This window comes from Lacerta agilis, chromosome Z, assembly GCF_009819535.1.
Source record: "Lacerta agilis isolate rLacAgi1 chromosome Z, rLacAgi1.pri, whole genome shotgun sequence".
Classification (NCBI taxonomy): domain Eukaryota; kingdom Metazoa; phylum Chordata; class Lepidosauria; order Squamata; family Lacertidae; genus Lacerta; species Lacerta agilis.
The window spans coordinates 25,722,082-25,738,692 of NC_046331.1; the positions used below are offsets into that span (position 1 = coordinate 25,722,082).

At 42.7% G+C, this 16,611-nt stretch overlaps 1 protein-coding gene across 14 annotated transcripts in view; it reads left to right on the forward strand.

Moving 5' to 3' along the window:
* The window catches only part of TENM1 (teneurin transmembrane protein 1), a 379,169-nt gene that overhangs the window by 351,359 nt on the left and 11,199 nt on the right, over nucleotides 1–16,611 (forward strand). For 10 of the 14 annotated variants that reach the window (XM_033137208.1, XM_033137214.1, XM_033137213.1 and 7 more), the window contains 4 exons: nucleotides 176–348; nucleotides 3,471–3,706; nucleotides 11,068–11,364; nucleotides 15,872–15,973. In XM_033137208.1, the coding sequence (XP_032993099.1) occupies nucleotides 176–348; nucleotides 3,471–3,706; nucleotides 11,068–11,364; nucleotides 15,872–15,973 (808 nt within the window). The remainder of the gene's footprint in view (nucleotides 1–175; nucleotides 349–3,470; nucleotides 3,707–11,067; nucleotides 11,365–15,871; nucleotides 15,974–16,611) is intronic. The other 4 variants (XM_033137217.1, XM_033137219.1, XM_033137220.1 and 1 more) reach the window with 1 other exon arrangement.

Here is a 16,611-nt window from a genome sequence, read left to right on the forward strand (position 1 = left end):
CAATATTATCTCTGCTCAACAGAGACAAAAACAACAGATAATCTCTGCCATTAGTCACCACTTAATTACATCTTTCAGGAGCTCCTGAGAGATGCGGACCGACCTGCAATGGCTCCTCCAGAAGTCTGTGTAGTACATTTTATATTTATATTTCTTTAATTCTTTCTCTTCCCAGGTACGATTCTGATGGACATTTAACCAATGCAACATTTCCGACGGGTGAGGTCAGCAGCTTCCATAGTGACGTAGAAAAACTGATGAGAGTTGAAATCGACACTTCAAACAGGGAGAATGTGATCACAGCTACAAATTTTTCAGCTACCTCAACTATCTACACATTAAAACAAGGTACATTTAGTTCCCCCTCACCATACTTGCGTGAACTCTGGCAGTTTCTGCTTGCTGAATGCATTTAGGAAAATTGCTCATTAGTTTATTGTGACCTGATATTCCAGTTCCTACTAGATCAAGTTATCTTCAACCTTTACAGACCCAAGACCCAGTTTTAACCCAAACATGCATTTGTGAACGCATTTCTTAATCTTTTACCATATGTTTGCATGGGGGGGTCGTGCTTCTGTTGTGATCCTCCTTGGATCAGTCCACAGTCCACAGTCCACTAGTGGGTCCTGACTCACCAGTTGAAGACCAGGCTACTAGATTATTGTAACAAAAGAAATTGATCAAACACGTTTAAAATGACGGAACAGCATTTATACATCTTATTGATCTTAGTGAGATGTCAGCACACAGCTTGTCACTCATCTTGGCTTCTTTACCCCCACAAGGTTGGAAGGTGACCAGTGTAACACATCTTAAAAAAAAATCTAGGAAATTACAGACCCATTAGCCTACCATATGTCCCAGTTAAATTATGATAAAGTGTGGCATCTTCATCTTCAGCACCCTAGGGTCAACCTGCAGTTCTACTGAATGCCACAGCTTGGGACACTTGCGGTAGGGCTATCGTTACACTTCCTTTCATTGCAAATCTGCACTTCAGATGTTGCTAGATTACAACTCCCTTCATCCCTAGCCATTAGCTATACTGGAGGAGGCTGATGGGAGTCCAACAACCACAGCTTCCCCATGCCACCCATAACTTAATTGCTAGCATTGGCCCAAACTTTAGATACTAGAATATTCAAGAATTGGGGTGCCATTTCCAAGTTGACTCTCCCTCCATCACTCTCTTCCTTTCCATTAAAGAACAAAGCCAAGCTTTATTTTACAGCAACTTCATTCTGCAGGGGTGGAGGACCTCTTGAGATGGTCTGCCCTAAAATACTTATGGAGTCAGAAGGATTCCTTAATGCTCTGGGGGATTTTCCAGCTGATATGGCTGGTGCTCCTGTCAAGGCTCCTGTCATAGTGTGGAATGGTTAAATGACTAGAGCCATTGACACAATGCTCCTGGGTGCCTTCATTGTAGCTGTGGAGCACGTAGGTCACTGTGTTACTCTAGTGACCCGCATGTGATGAAACTGGACAGTCATAGAGTGCAGGTGGCATAAATCTTAGTCAGAACCTGAGCAAACACGTGTGAGGTAGCATTGCCATGTGAAGAAAGCCTACTGCTCTGCCGCCATTGTGTCCGCAAGTGGCCATTCAGCAGAGTTCTTCTGAGTAATGAATGGGCTTTTGCCATCTGACCAAAAAAGATTCCACACCCCTGCTGTAGCTTTTTAGTCAACATGACCACTTGCAGGGACAATGGGAATTGTAGTTCAGCAATAGCTGGAAGGCCGCAGGTCTCCAGCCTTGCTTTAGCCAGTGATAACAAATCAGATTGGGTTTTCCATGCCCTAAATCTCAAGGGGACGTTCTGTATGCCTAGGAGTTCAGCTCTTGATGTGCAGGAAGTCTTCAATCAGAGAGGGAAGTCCATGTGTAGAGAACCTGCTTTGCATGCAAAAGGACCTATGTTCAATTTCATGTGATCATTAAAATATTGTTTTTATTTTTGAGGGCATGAAAAATGGTGTACATTTTCTTACCCTAAAAAGGGGGGGGGGAGCCAATGTGGTATAGTAGTTACAGCAGAAGCTAGGGTTTTGATTTTTTTTTCGACCCAAAGGCCACATTGCCATAGCTTTCCAGAGGCCACATGCCAGTGATGAGTGGGGTTGGTGGCACAAGTGGCTAAGGCAATGAATGTGAATTTTTACATTTGTTTCGTGGGCTGGTTTCTCCACACACTTGCACACCTCTCTCTGTCCTCCATCTAGGCAAGCTAGGGACATTGTCAGTATTCAAAGACACATCTCAGACAGACAAAAACAATCAGAGAGAGAGTGAAGCAATACCAGTGAGGAGTGTGGCCTGGGGAGAAAGGCTGTGGCAGGGGAGAATCAAAAGGGCCAGGGGGGCACCTTTGGCTCTTAGGCTCTCGGTTCTCAACCTCTGGGTCTGAGTGTCAGACAAGGACCTGGGGGACCAGGGTTCCACTCCCCCCTCAGCCATGAAGCTCACTATGTGGCCTTTGTCCCCTTCACAGTCTCTCAGGCAACCTATTTCATGTAGGGTGGTGGTGGTGGTGGTGGTTTTTAGGCCAAAATACCATGTGGGGCTTTGAGGGTTTGGCCTTTGTTTGTTGTTTTTGTAGGCCAAAATAGAGAGAGGGAGAATCACTTTGAGTTCCTTGGAGGAAAGGTGGAATATAATATTATACACCTTTAGGTCCCAGGCAAAAACGTTCCATTTTAACCAGGCCTATAAGTTGATTTGGTTGACATTCTTTGTCTTTTTAAAATGGGGGGGGAGTTGGGGTTTATTGGCTTCTTTTTATTTTGATTACATATTTCGTGGTTTTATACTTCGATTTTGTTCTGTGAACCACCCTGAGACCTCGGGGTATAGGGCAATATATAAACTCAATAAATAATAATAACAGTAATGCCACAATACGTACATACATACATACATACATACATACATACATACATACATTTTGCAATACCTATTTCATAGCACATGAAGGCATTTCATTTTAACTCAGATTATTTTCATCTTTCTTACAATACTCTCAGTTGTTACATTAGTACAATTTCCACAGCTGCATTTTAGCTGTTTAATTAAACAATCACTAGTTTTGACTTCAGCTGCATATTAAATTCCCCCAGGCGACAGGTTTTTCAGTAACAGCCCAAAGGTAGTAAATAATGAAGTACTCCAAAGGCTAACTTAAGGTTCCTTAAGTTGAAAAGGTCTCTGAAAGCAAAATACCTTTAATCAAGATGAAGGGTGTTGCTAATATGTAAATACTAAGGTCTGGATGTAGTAACAATAAGCTGTGTGCCTTAAAAGTCTGGGAGGTGTCCCCCCCACCACCAATTGCAAAGACTTACAGATGTTGGCGATGCCTACTGCTATCTGACTATGCATAAATATAACCTTTGCACACATAGCATTTGCTTCATGAAGCTGAAAAAAACTGAACTCTCTCCCCTTCCTTGTTTTGTTGCTGACAGACAACATTCAGAATATATATCGGGTCAGTCCAGATGGGTCACTGAGAGTCACTTTTGCCAGTGGAATGGAGATCACTCTGAACACAGAACCTCACATCCTAGCTGGCGTTGTCAATCCTACTTTAGGAAAATGCAATATCTCTTTACCCGGAGAGCATAACTCCAACCTTATTGAGTGGAGACAAAGGAAGGAACAGACCAAAGGCAATATCTCTGCATTTGAGAGAAGGTTACGGGTAAGGTTTTCATCTCATGTGTCAAATGAAGCATTCTTTGGGAAGGCAATCGCATCTTGAGAATCACGTTAAGCTGCTGTTATTGTAAATATGCCTGTGCTTTCCTGTCTGCGCTGTCTGACTATTTGTTTTTGTGTCCAATACATGGTGTGGTTGCTGATCTTTCAAGCCCTAAACAGTTTGAGACAGTCTGAAGGATTCCCTGTATTTATATGAACGTTAGTGCAGCTGGGGTTAGTGCAGTCTGTCACTATTTTGTGGGAGGGATTCAAGTATATATGGTGCATTTAAGGTCAATATGCACTATAAATTCAAAGCAGTGTCATCATACCACATTAAATAATCATGGCTTCCCCTTAGGCTCCAGAGACACGTTGTTAGTTAAGAAGGCTAAGAGTTATTAGGAGATCCCTATTCCTCTCAGTGAGTTGTGGGGGCATGTTTCTCATCCCATTAACAAACATGCAATACAACTGTCCTGGGTCCCCAAGCTACATTATATGGTTTCTTCCAACCTACTGACACACCATATGCAGCTTCATGACCTTTCCCTGACTGTTTGTATGTGGAAGAATGATGCCTTATTTTAGCACCCCGATCTGCTAACATGGGCTGAGATAATAAGCATGCCCCCATTAGAAAATTATATGCATGAAGCGATAGTTTATGCCCCAGGGGTGGGGTTTTTTGTTTGTTTGTTTGCTTGCTTGCTTGCTTGCTTGCTTGCTTCCAGAAGGAAAATGACAAGTGGCAGATTACTGAAATTCGTAGACGTTGTACAGGTGGCAACGTGAAAATGTCCTAGGAGGACTATCATGTAGCTCTACTTATGTGTAAATTACAGAAGTAAAAGTGTACCTGGGGGAAGTAGACCGAAATTAAGACCCATGTCCCTTCCCTGGATTACACCCTCCTCGCAGACCACACCCCTCACTGTTCAGGATCCATGGGTGTTTTTGCTAGCTGGAATACTGTGATACTGGGAGCACTGTGTGTAGAAACCTCTGCCCACTAGTGGAGAAGGGGTGTGTGGTGGGTGTGGTTTGCGCCGGGTGTCATCCCTGAGGGGGTTGACATCGCCACCCCGCCCCCTGGGATGCTCACCCTGCCCCCGGGTGCACAGCATGTGCACTGCTCCAGGTGCCGCAGCAGCTAGCTCTGCCTCTGCCTTCTGTGTGACTGGAAGGTAGCCTACTTTACAAAGGTACATCCATTGTGCTACCCACTTTTGTCTCCAGCTTCACTTATTAATGGCATATGGCCCTTGGAAGACTGACATCAAGGGAATGCAGCCCTCAGACTGAAAAGGGTTCCTCAGCTCTGACATAACAGTATGCCCAGGAATAAGGGCAGGGGAGAATGGACAGAGTTCACTGGAAATAAAGGGAAGGAGTGGGAAACTGATAAGGAAAGTATCATTTTTTGAAACCATTTTTGGAACTAGATAAGAATTGGTGGCAATAAAAAGCTTGCCTCTCATTTGAGCTGCCCTTTTATGACAGACCCCCAAAGTTCTTTTCCAAGCCCATCTCCGATTAATTGTGTTGGCATCTCCTGTTCTGTGTTTACACAGAACTGCTGCCATCACACCCAGTTTGCCTTTATGGCTTGTATTTTAACCAGAGTATTAACAGTTCCCTATGGCAGGTGGTCAATATTTTTCTGTTTAATTAACGGACTTAAGTTTAAGACCCAAAGACATCAATAATGTGCAGGAAAAATGCTTTAGGAAATCTGTTTTCCATTTGACAGAATTACTCCTTTGGGAAGCCTTGATGAGTACAGTGAATAGTTAGCATTCAAGCTAATGGTCTAACGACAACGATCCATGTACATAGTGATTATGATAGATCTGTCAAATCCGAAGGGAGGAGGAAAGCATGGGATGTTCCAGTCCTTCCCCCCCCCCTTCCTAGTCTCACTCACTTATTCTTCCCAACTCCTCACCTTATTATTTATTAAATTTATATACCACTCTTCATCTGAAGATTACAGGGTGGTTTACAACATTAACCATCCTCTTTGCAAATCCAGGCCATCTTTTTCATTCCCCAAATTGAACACGACTTCCATGCTCTGAAGAGGAGGCAAGGAACATTGCTTCTCCACAACCAGAAACTGTGTTTGAAATGTTGGTGACAGAGAAAACATCACAGTCTTTCTCCTTCCACCTTCCAACTAAATCTAGGGACTCAGCTGCAAATAAAACGTTTTAAATGTGTTGTAAACTGCAATATACAAATGTGACACTAAATGGCAACAGTGAGCTATGCCAAATTCAATGTATTTTTCAAAACCTTTTTTAAAAAAAGCATTTTTACAGTGTTTTTTATATGTGTGTAGATTCTACCCAGGTTGGCAACTGTGAGGAACAGAATATTGGACTAGATAGAACTTTGGTCCAATCCATCAGGATTCCATTTTTTCTTACAGCAAGGGGAAAGAGTGATTATGAAAAATGTACCAGCGAATAGATGCATGTGTGTGTGCACTTACTTACTTCAGTGCTTGGAACAAACCAGTTCAGTTTAATGAATTTAACTGAACTAGTTCAATATCTCTGAATTATACCTAAATGTAATTCCCATAATTGCTGAGTAAAGTAAACATGAATTAAATTTGTGTTCGTGTAGAAATTTGTGTTTTTTCCTCTTTAGACTCTTTGGCCTTCTAAGCTTAAAGAACATAATTGTTGGGTAAAATAGACTACACAATTCACATTCCAGTTTTAGATGTGTTTTTATGTTACCTTAGTCTTCTTAAGTACAGTGGTACCTCGGTTTTCAAATGTAATCTGGTCCGGAAGACCGTTCGAGTTCCAAAACGTTCGAAAACCAAAAACTCAAAACAGAAGCCTCAAAACGGAACACTCAATATGGAAGCCGTGTTTCCTGTTCAACTTCCAGGGCACATTCGAAAACTGACCTTTAAAGCCCTAAATGGCCTTGGTCCTGTATACCTGAAGGAGCGTCTCCACCCCCATCGTTCAGCCCAGACACTGAGATCCAGCACCGAGGGCCTTCTGGCGGTTCCCTCACTGCGAGAAGCAAAGCTACAGGGAACCAGGCAGAGGGCCTTCTTGGTAGTGGCGCCTGCCCTGTGGAACGCCCTCCCATCAGAGGTCAAGGAGATAAACAACTACCTGACGTTCAGAAAATACCTGAAGGCAACCCTGTTTAGACGTCCCCTATTTTGGGGGACTCGGGTTTAAGAAAATGGGGGAAGGTGGTCCTGTGTATAAGACGCCCCCTAATTTTTGACATTATTTTTAGGGGAGAAACCTAGTCTTATACACCGAAAAATACAGTACTTCCCTTTTGGACACATTGAACTAGAACTTTTAAAAATGCACTTTCCAAGCTCTGATTTCACCACCACTAACTTTTATTGGGCGTCCTGAAACCCTCTGGTTCCATTGATCTTACTGTGAGTGAATGATACCAGTATTTTCAGCACATTAGAATTGGCACTTGAGAGAATGAGCTTACTGTTAGCATATAGGATACTGGGTTTGTCACAGTCCAGCCATGATTAGAAATGGGATTTTTCCTGGAGCAGTGTGAGACATTTTGCCACCTGAAGCCAGCCACCACCAGGCCTGTGCACCAACCTCCTCCATATCTTTTCTCTACTCTGCAGGTACTCCTGAAGGCCCTCTGGGGACATCTCAGCCATGCTTCACTCTGAGGGACACAGAGTCTATTCTCAGAGCAAGGCATTGTGGGCAAGTTGGACCTGAAGAGCTGTTGTAGGCCTACTGCTGCCATTATTTTGCAGTAGAAAATACCATTTAAATTGCTGCTCTCTGGGGCTACCTCACAAACAGTACTTTGCTCTGAAAAGGACACTTCCATAGAATGGGGCACAGGTTACTTGAAATACCCTGCAGGAGTCTCACCTCTACTTTCCAGGAGCAGCAAAATGGCAGTGAAACACGCAGAATCATAGGTGGTGGTGAATGGGGAGAAATGATGGGAGGCCACCCTCTGCTATCCATCCCTTCACAGAATGAACCAGTTTCATTTCACAGTTCAGTTCATTGGCAGGCATCTGAAGGGACTACTCATCCTAATCCGCTGCCCGAGGATAGACACTCACCTTGACTAATGGCTCTTTAAAAGACACAAAATGAGTGCAATCCAGAGGTATATGAGCCTGTCTCCCACTGTTAACAGATGGTCTTTTAACTCAATTAACAGGTTGTTAACTCACACTGGTTTTCCTATCCACATCCTGGGACTTTTAAGCAAGCTTACATTTATTCCACGTGCCCAGAACTTTTTAACTTTAACATTACTATGCAAACTCTGATTTCAGGTGGAACAATTTCCTTGCTGTGTTTAGATATAAAAGGCTCTTTCTTCTCCTCTCTTAGCTGCATTTGTAGACCAACAACACTTTCAGTGTGGAGAACCTGAGGCCTGGAGGCCAAATGCAGCCCTTTTCATCCCCCGCCCCCTGCCCCTTGGAATACTCCCCAGTCATACTCCTTATGGTTCCTGGTTCCTGCACCAATAGCATTTGCCTGGCGGGAATATGTCCTTGAACTCTAGTATTGCTTCTTGCTTCCTTGGAACAGGTGGGGGGTGACTGTGTGTAAAAATCAGCCTATTATTCATAAGTGAAATTAACATCCATTTATCCATGAACGTTTGCCTCTGGCTCTGTCCATTGCTGCCATGTGGCCCCTGGAAGGCTGCCCAGAAGGGATTGTGGCCCTTTGCCTGAAAAGGGTTCCCAAGCCCTGCTTTATCTCTTCTCCTGCAGGGACAAATACCAGCTTTGGTAGGGCAAATTTGAACTGCGCTATGGTCCTCCCATCTCTGTTCTTCCCATCACAGACATTCCCTTCAGTTTACACTTTCCCTTCACATCATTCAGTGAGCTCCTGTCATTAATCCCTCTTGCACAGCTGCCTGTGAATGCAGAGCTATCCATCAAACTGGTCCCAGCATGCTGAAACATGAAATTTGGTAGGAACAAGCAATTTTAGCTGCTTTCAGAGGTCCCACGTGGTAGGTAGTAATTTCAGGTTTGCTAACTGCTAGGTTGGTGATAGGGATGGTGTACCCTGTCCTGTTCCTGCTTGTGCCTGGTGGAATGTCATTCTGTCACCACTCATACTGTGGCCTTAACTTGCAGGTAGGAGATGCCATATGTAGGATTAGCCAAATGTTGTGCCCTCCATTTGTTGTTGTTAGACTACAGCTTCCATCATCCCTGACTATTGGCTATGCTGGCTGGGGCTGATGGGAGTTGGAGTCCATAATAGCTGCATGTTGACTACCCTTTGCATATTGCAAGAACTCGTAGGATTACTGTGGCAGAACAGCTTTCTTCAAAGGCAAGTTGAAGATGAGCAAGAGCAAAATGCATGCAGTACAGCCATCTGTAAAGAAAAGCATATTGTTGTTCCATTGCAGCTGCAAGTGTTAAGAGTAGCTCTGACTGGAGTTGTAGTCCACAACAACTACACTTATGTCTCCTGATTACACATGCGGTTTCTCATCTAGCTAGGGATTCCAGATACATATTTGTTTATTCCATTTGTTGCATTTATTGATTTATTGATTACAGACTGTGAATGATTGCATAGGCTCTGGTTCGACTAGCTCCCTGCCATGCAGGTAGCGCTGACCCAGGGTTCCAGCATAGGTCAGCCAAGGGTGAACACCTGGATAAGCGGAAAGCCAGGAACAGGCTATCTCCGCCACCCAAATCTCCCCCTGGACTCAGGAATGGGCACAACCCCCTCTCAAGGGTTGACCAAACCATCAAGTCCCTGGATTCCTTTAACGGAATACCCTTCACATGGGGATGGCGAGAGCGTTCTCCCATCCCTATCACCTGAACCAGAGCCTATCGGCAACCTTGTTGTGACAATTTGCTACACGGCAGGCGAAACCAAAATGGCAACAGCCAATCAGCCAAGTGGGGAAAATTCCTGCCGTGCCCCTGTCCCAATGACAGACGACACACGACGGCATAGCAAGGTCAAGCGCAACAGCCCTAAAAATAGGGAGAGGTGGGCAGGTGTTCCGATGCACGCACCAAAAGAGGAAGCTCTGGGACATGTGCATGGGCATATATACAATTAGACTGTGCCCCATTGGCTTCATATTTTCCTAGACACCAGACCCCTGGTGAGCTTTGGCACATAACAACCTTGAGAAAACTTATATCATCCTGAATCAGAATGAAAATTAGAGTGCATGGCAGTGTCAAGTTCTAAGAAACCAAAGTTATACTACAGTGGACTTCAGTGGCCTGCTTCATGAAAGGAAGGGTGTGGCCAGAGATGGGAGGGATGAGGCTACTGGGAATTATTAAATAATCAGGCTTGTTACAATGAGACTGAAACCAGAAGCATCTGTTTGCCAATCTGCCAGTAAATTGAAATATTCATTTGAGGCCCTTACCTGAGTTTCATCTGTAAGAATGAAGCAAGATTCCTAAAGGAATGCCTGCACCTGAAAGATCACTTAGATCAACTGGGAAAATTCTACTGATTATGCTGCACCCTATAGAACAGGCATCCCCAAACTCAGCCCTCCAGATGTTTTGGGACTACAACTCCCATCATCCCTAACTAACAGGACCAGTGGTCAGAGGTGATGGGAATTGTAGTCCCAAAACATCTGGAGGGCTGAGTTTGGGGGTGCCTGCTATAGAATATAATAGAGCAGAAACACACACACACAAACTGTGAAATGCCCTTTCATCTGCCATCAGTTACTCCAGACATCTTGTAAAGACATACCTTTTTGCACACGATTCAAGATTTGCCCCTATTTTATTGGCTTCAGTTTCCAGAATTCCTCTATTTCTTTTTATCTGCTTTTCTATTACTGTTTTACTAGTTTTGTGTTTTATTTTTGTTTTAATGATATTATTTATTGTTTTAATGCTCTACACCACTTAATGTTCTTTCAAATATGTGTGTGTGTTGATAGTGAAGAGGGCCTTTTTGGTGGAAGCCCAGCTTTGATATACCCTCCTAGAGGAAGTAAGACTGGTGCTAATATTATATTGCTTTTGGTTCTGGAATAACACATTTTCCTTTGCCCAGAGTTTTCAAATTGATTGTACTATCTTAAGTTGTTAGATAATTCATTTGTCATATTTTATTACGTTGGTTTAACTATTTGTTTTTAAAAAGTGTGTGTATATATATTTATATATATATATATAGAGAGAGAGAGAGAGAGTAAGTTATATTCGATCTTGAAGTCTGCCTCCTTGGAGTCCTTATTTTGAATGAAGGCTTGGTTTTTAAAAATGCAAAATAAATAAAATGCATATCTTTATCTACAGAATTGCTTCAGTTGAATTTGTGATGCTGTTCTTGCTTTATAAATTAGGCCCACAACAGAAACCTGCTCTCAATTGATTTTGACCACATCACAAGAACAGGGAAGATCTATGACGACCATCGGAAGTTCACTCTTCGGATTCTCTACGACCAGGCAGGCCGCCCAATCCTTTGGTCTCCCCTCAACAAATACAATGAAGTCAACATCACTTACTCACATTCTGGATTAGTGACCTTTATCCAGAGAGGGACGTGGACCGAAAAGATGGAGTACGATCCAGGTGGGAAGATCATTTCCAGAACATGGGCAGATGGAAAAATATGGAGCTACACATACCTAGAAAAGGTGATTCATTTTTGTAAATGGTTTGTGAAGATTGCAGTGTAAATTTGATTATCCACATTTAGAAACTCAGAGAATCCCCCACTGGGGGGGATAATTGGATTTAATTAGATTATTATTCATAATAATTACTTGCAAAAATCGCTTCTGAACTGTTTAAAGCACTGTTTCCCTAACTTGGGTCTCCAGCTGATTTCAGACTACAGTTCCCATCATCCCTTACCACTGGTCTTGCTAGCTAGGGGTGATGGGAACTGTTGTCCAAAAACAGCTGGAGACCCAAGTTTGGGAAACAGTGCTTTAAAGTGTAAAATCAGTTATAAAAATATGTACACACATGTTAAAATACACCCAAAACAATCTCATCAAAACAATAAAAACATCCATTAAAAATGCTTGATAAAACAAGCCCATTAAAACAGCAAAACAATTAAAACAGCAATTAAAACTATTAGATCAGGAGGTCCAAACAGGTGTGCCTTCAAGATCCCGCAGAATGTCTGTACAAATATAGGGCCTCTCATATTTCAGCACCGAGAGCATTGAACACTGATGCAACCCAGAGATGGGGAATCTGGTGGCTTCCAGATGTTGTTGGACTCCAATTCCCATCAGCCCCAGCCAGCATTGCCAATGCTCGGAGATGATGGAGGCTGTAGTCCAGCAAAACCTGGAGGGCCCCAGCTTCCCAATCCTTAGTCTAGACTAAATAATTTTGATTTTAGATTAAGGATCTAAATTAGCAATAGTTGAGGGATTCAATTTCTATGAAATCCAATGTGAATTGATCTCTCAGACTTATGGAGCTGCTCATGACATTAAATATCTTTGAGATTTCACATTTCTCCAGTTCTTGCAAAATAGTTGTCAACTGATAAATCTTATCCAAACACAGTAATGTGCGTGTTTTAAAGTAAGATACGTTAGAAATGCATACACTGAGATAAAACAATGCATTACAGTACATGCAATTTTTCAGGGGGAAGTTTTAATCTAAAAATTAGCAAATTGGTGCATAGATTGCATGGGATGGACCTTTGAATGAATACATGTGAGACTATCATGTAACTGTCCATCTCTAGCCCAAACTGAGGAGCCCAAACAGAATATGCTGAACCTGTGGGGTGTCATTGGCTCTTACACAACTCAAACATCCTCATCATCCTCATTATTAGACATAAGAACATAAGAAGGGCCTGCTGGATCAGGCCAAATGCCGATCTAGTCCAGCATCCTGTTCTCACAGTGTGTTGTCAGAGTATTTTACGGCTAGCAACCATCAGCAACCCTCTCCTCCATGAATTTGTCTAATTCTCCTTCAAAGCCATCTGTGTTAGTGGTCATCATTCCCTCCTCTGGGAGCAAGGAATTACTATTACTTACATTTGTTTGCTTGTTTGCTTGTTTGCTTGCTTGCTTACATTTCCTTGAAGAAGTGCAAGGTGGCATTATGTAGTTCTCCTCTTTCTATTTTATCCTCACAACCAGAGAGGTACAGTAGGCTAAGAGCCAGCGACTAGCCCAAGGTCACCTGGTAAGCTTCACAGCTAAATGAGGACAAGAACCAGAGTCTTCTATGTGTTATTCCAACACACTAACCACTATGCCATACTGACTGCCTTGGAGAGGGGTTGTAACACAGTGGTGGAGCATGAGCTTTTGCGGGCAGACGGTCCCAGATTCATTCCCTGGTATCTCCAATTAAAAGGATTGGGTAACAAGGGATGGGAAAGACTCCTCTCTCAGAAAGCCTCTGCCCATTATAGAGTAGGCATTACTGGGCCAGATGAAGAAACAGTCTGCTCAGGTAAAAGGCAGGTTTCTATGTTCCTTTCTATATTAATGTGGAGCTCTCAGGTTTAGAGATGTTTTGAACTTAGGAATACAAGTGAAATGGAGAAGTTTCCTGCTAAGGTCAGGATCCCCCTCCTTTTGCAGAAACCAGTAATGAGCAGATAGGCCTAAATGTCTGCTAACAGCTAATGACAGAGAGCCACTGATAGAGTTGCCTATTGGGTTTAAATTGGCCTTGGGTGACACAGTTATGAGTGATGCAAAGATGAAATGTGGCAGTTCATCTCAGTATCTGTGTTATCCAGGTCATCTCTACAGCGTGCACTTTAAACTTGGAGGGGGGGTTTCATTCCACGTTCCAAGTGTTAATGCTCAGTTTTACAATTCTTAAGGTGGCGTTGTGAGCATTTACTTTTCAATATGACAAGCTGCCTCTTAAGGGGGTGGGGTGGGGAGGACATGCTTGTTAACACATCCCAGAAGATTGACATGGTTAGATTGCAACAACAAAAATACATTTCTGCAAAGGGAAAAGCAGGGGTCTGTGATTTTCACCAACCCCATACCACCTCTAGCACCAAAAGGTCCCAAACCCATGGAGACAGTGCTTTTTTCTGGAGGTACTCAAGGGTACGCAATACCAGCAGCACCCCCTAAAATGTTAAAAGTGTGGCGCTTATTGTAACAACATCATGGTGAGTACCAGCACTTGTTTTTCTTTAAAAGGGGGGGCACTGCATGGACCCAACTTTCACAGGCACAAGAAGCTTCAGAAGAAAAAGAGTGTCAGCAAAATATATCCTCCCCACTTCCATTCATGCATCTTCCTTGCTGGAGCGGTACTGTATTCTGCAAAGGAAAGAATCACAATATACCTGCTGGCAGGATGACAGTTTATGTATCTGACAGTTTATGTATGCCATAATAAATTAGCCTTTAAGATACTACAAACCTTTTAGTTCTTTTCACAATACACATCACCTTCATTTTTAGGCTTTTTCAATGCACTGGGGGTTGGATCTAAAGAGCCAAAGAGCAGAAGGAAAATAGCTGCTGGCATTTTTCTGCAAGAGTTTGTGAAGCAGTTTAACAGGTAGCTCAATAGTTTTCACACTTCCTTTGTGCAAGGGAAGGGGGATCCTTCTCGTTGGCCCACTTGGTGCTCTAGCGCAAAGTAAGATTTTTCCGCGAATGCAGAATAAGTTCTGCATACAAAAGGGGGGTTTTGGATCCACCCCAATGTTCTTCTGAGCTCATGAGTGTAGCTTCATGGTGTTCTCCCACTCCCAACCCAATGGTTCGATCACAGTGTTGGGGAAAGCTTGTACTCACTTTACGCAAGAAGTAAGAACATAATGAAATTTAGGAGACAAACACTGGCATGGCTATTAGCTTGCTAGAAAGCAGGAAAGAGAGGGATTTCTGGTCACTTTCCCAGAGCAATATGCACAGGTATACCACCAAATACTGCTGTGCAAATGACTTGTCAATTTCTACATTGAGAATTTTAAAAATACACATGTTAATACAGGCAGCAAACATTTTGCGTGGGGGTTTTGTTCCTGCCCACCCCCTCACGTGTTGGCAGAGCACGTATAAGCCTGCTCCACCCTGTGACGTATCTGTTCTTCCTTCTTCCAGGTCCAAAAGGATCTGCATGTTGGCAATCGCACATCAGCTGGACGCACCTAAAATTTCTCTGCCTATACATGAAAGCAAATAGCTGTAAAATTACAAATAGCATCAAACAGTGATGCAATAAAGATTTACATAGACAACTTATTTCAGGCTTTACAATCTGTATTTTAAGGGAATATTTTTGGCAGGGAAAAGGGAGATAGAATCCTTATAAAATTAATCATGGGTCAACAAGTGTTGGTTTGGCTTATTGGCCATCCATTATTTGTGGCCACTACTAATCACCTCCTCTCACTTGGGTCCTCTGGCATACACAGAGGGCTGCAGGGGACAGGACAATGCAGTGTCATCACTCATTTGTGCAGGACATGTAGAAATTACGAAATAAGAGCCTTTCTTGTGCTACTCACAGGGTATTCCTGCTACTACTTACTTCTTAAAAACTGCTAATTATAAAACCGGTTGGTGCCTGGGGTCCTGTTCACTAAGGGATAGAGGCACTTAGGGATAGAGGCTGGTGTGTGAATTTGTGGATCCCTGAGCCTAATACACATTTCAGATATGAACTCCTCATATTTACCCAATAACAATGATAATAAACCCAATCTTACTTAAAAGGTTCTTAACAATCTTCCTTCCTGAAACAGATTTTTAAAGCATTCACTGTAAAAAAGATTTCCAAATGTCTGCTTTGCATTTAATAATTACCAAACAAAAAAAATGTATATGTGAACATATCCTTCTCTCAAACATGGATTTCTAGAACCCCTTTTAAAATATGTAAGCACCTGAGTAGATTCTGTATTCCCTTTCCTGGTAAAATAAGTCTTGATAAAGAGATCCCACCACATCCAAAACTACATATAGGTTCAGTTCGGACATCACATCTAAATGTGGATAAAGTAAAGCTATGGTTTGGTGTGATTTCCAAATTGAGAACCGTGGTTTGTGACTGGCTGGAAAAGACAGAATTAGAAACAATGGTTTGAAGTAGGTAAATACCATGGTTTGTGCTGACTATGATATGAGACGATGTCTGAATTGACTAACTGTAGTTAACGGTCACCTCTACCTCCAGAGACTGCTGCACAACAGAGACGGGAGTAAACTTATGAAGCTGAGTGCTGAGAGGATGAAAAAAGAAGGCAGACAAGCAGCCCTAAACCAGGGTCTGCCTGTGGTATGTTTGAAAACTCAAACCATGGTTTGGGTTCCAAACTATAGTTGGTACAAACTATGGTTTGGGGTGGTGTCTGACTTGAGCCAACTTGTATTCTATCTGTATTCTGTCTCAGTACGTTTGCGTGCATTTTGTTGAGCTGCAAAGCCAGTCCCGAGAGAAGTCCCATTAAGATTTCTAACAATTGTTCATATATTTGTGTGTGTTTCAGGAATGTGGACAGAAAGGCTCAATTCAGTCATCCCAACTCCCTCCAGTGCCTGGAAGGGACTTAACAGGGACAAACTAATTGTTATAAAAAGAGAGATCTATGATCTCCTGAAATCTCCCCACCACCACTGCTGCCCTATAAACATCTACATGATGTTTGAATGAGCCAAAAGAAGAGGGTTAAGTCTAGACACACAGACTGGAACTGCTATTAGTTGCAGAGTGGTAAGCATGCAGGTACTATAAAGGTGCCCACATATTTTCCTCTCCTCAGCTAATAGCAGCTCCAGGGAGGAGTGTAATCTGCACTGGAAAATCGACACATGGGCAAACACTGCCTAAACCTCCAGTGCCATGACCCTTATCTACTACTCCTATCTTGTTTGAAGAGAATTACAATATGTCAGGACATCTCATCAGAGGCCTCT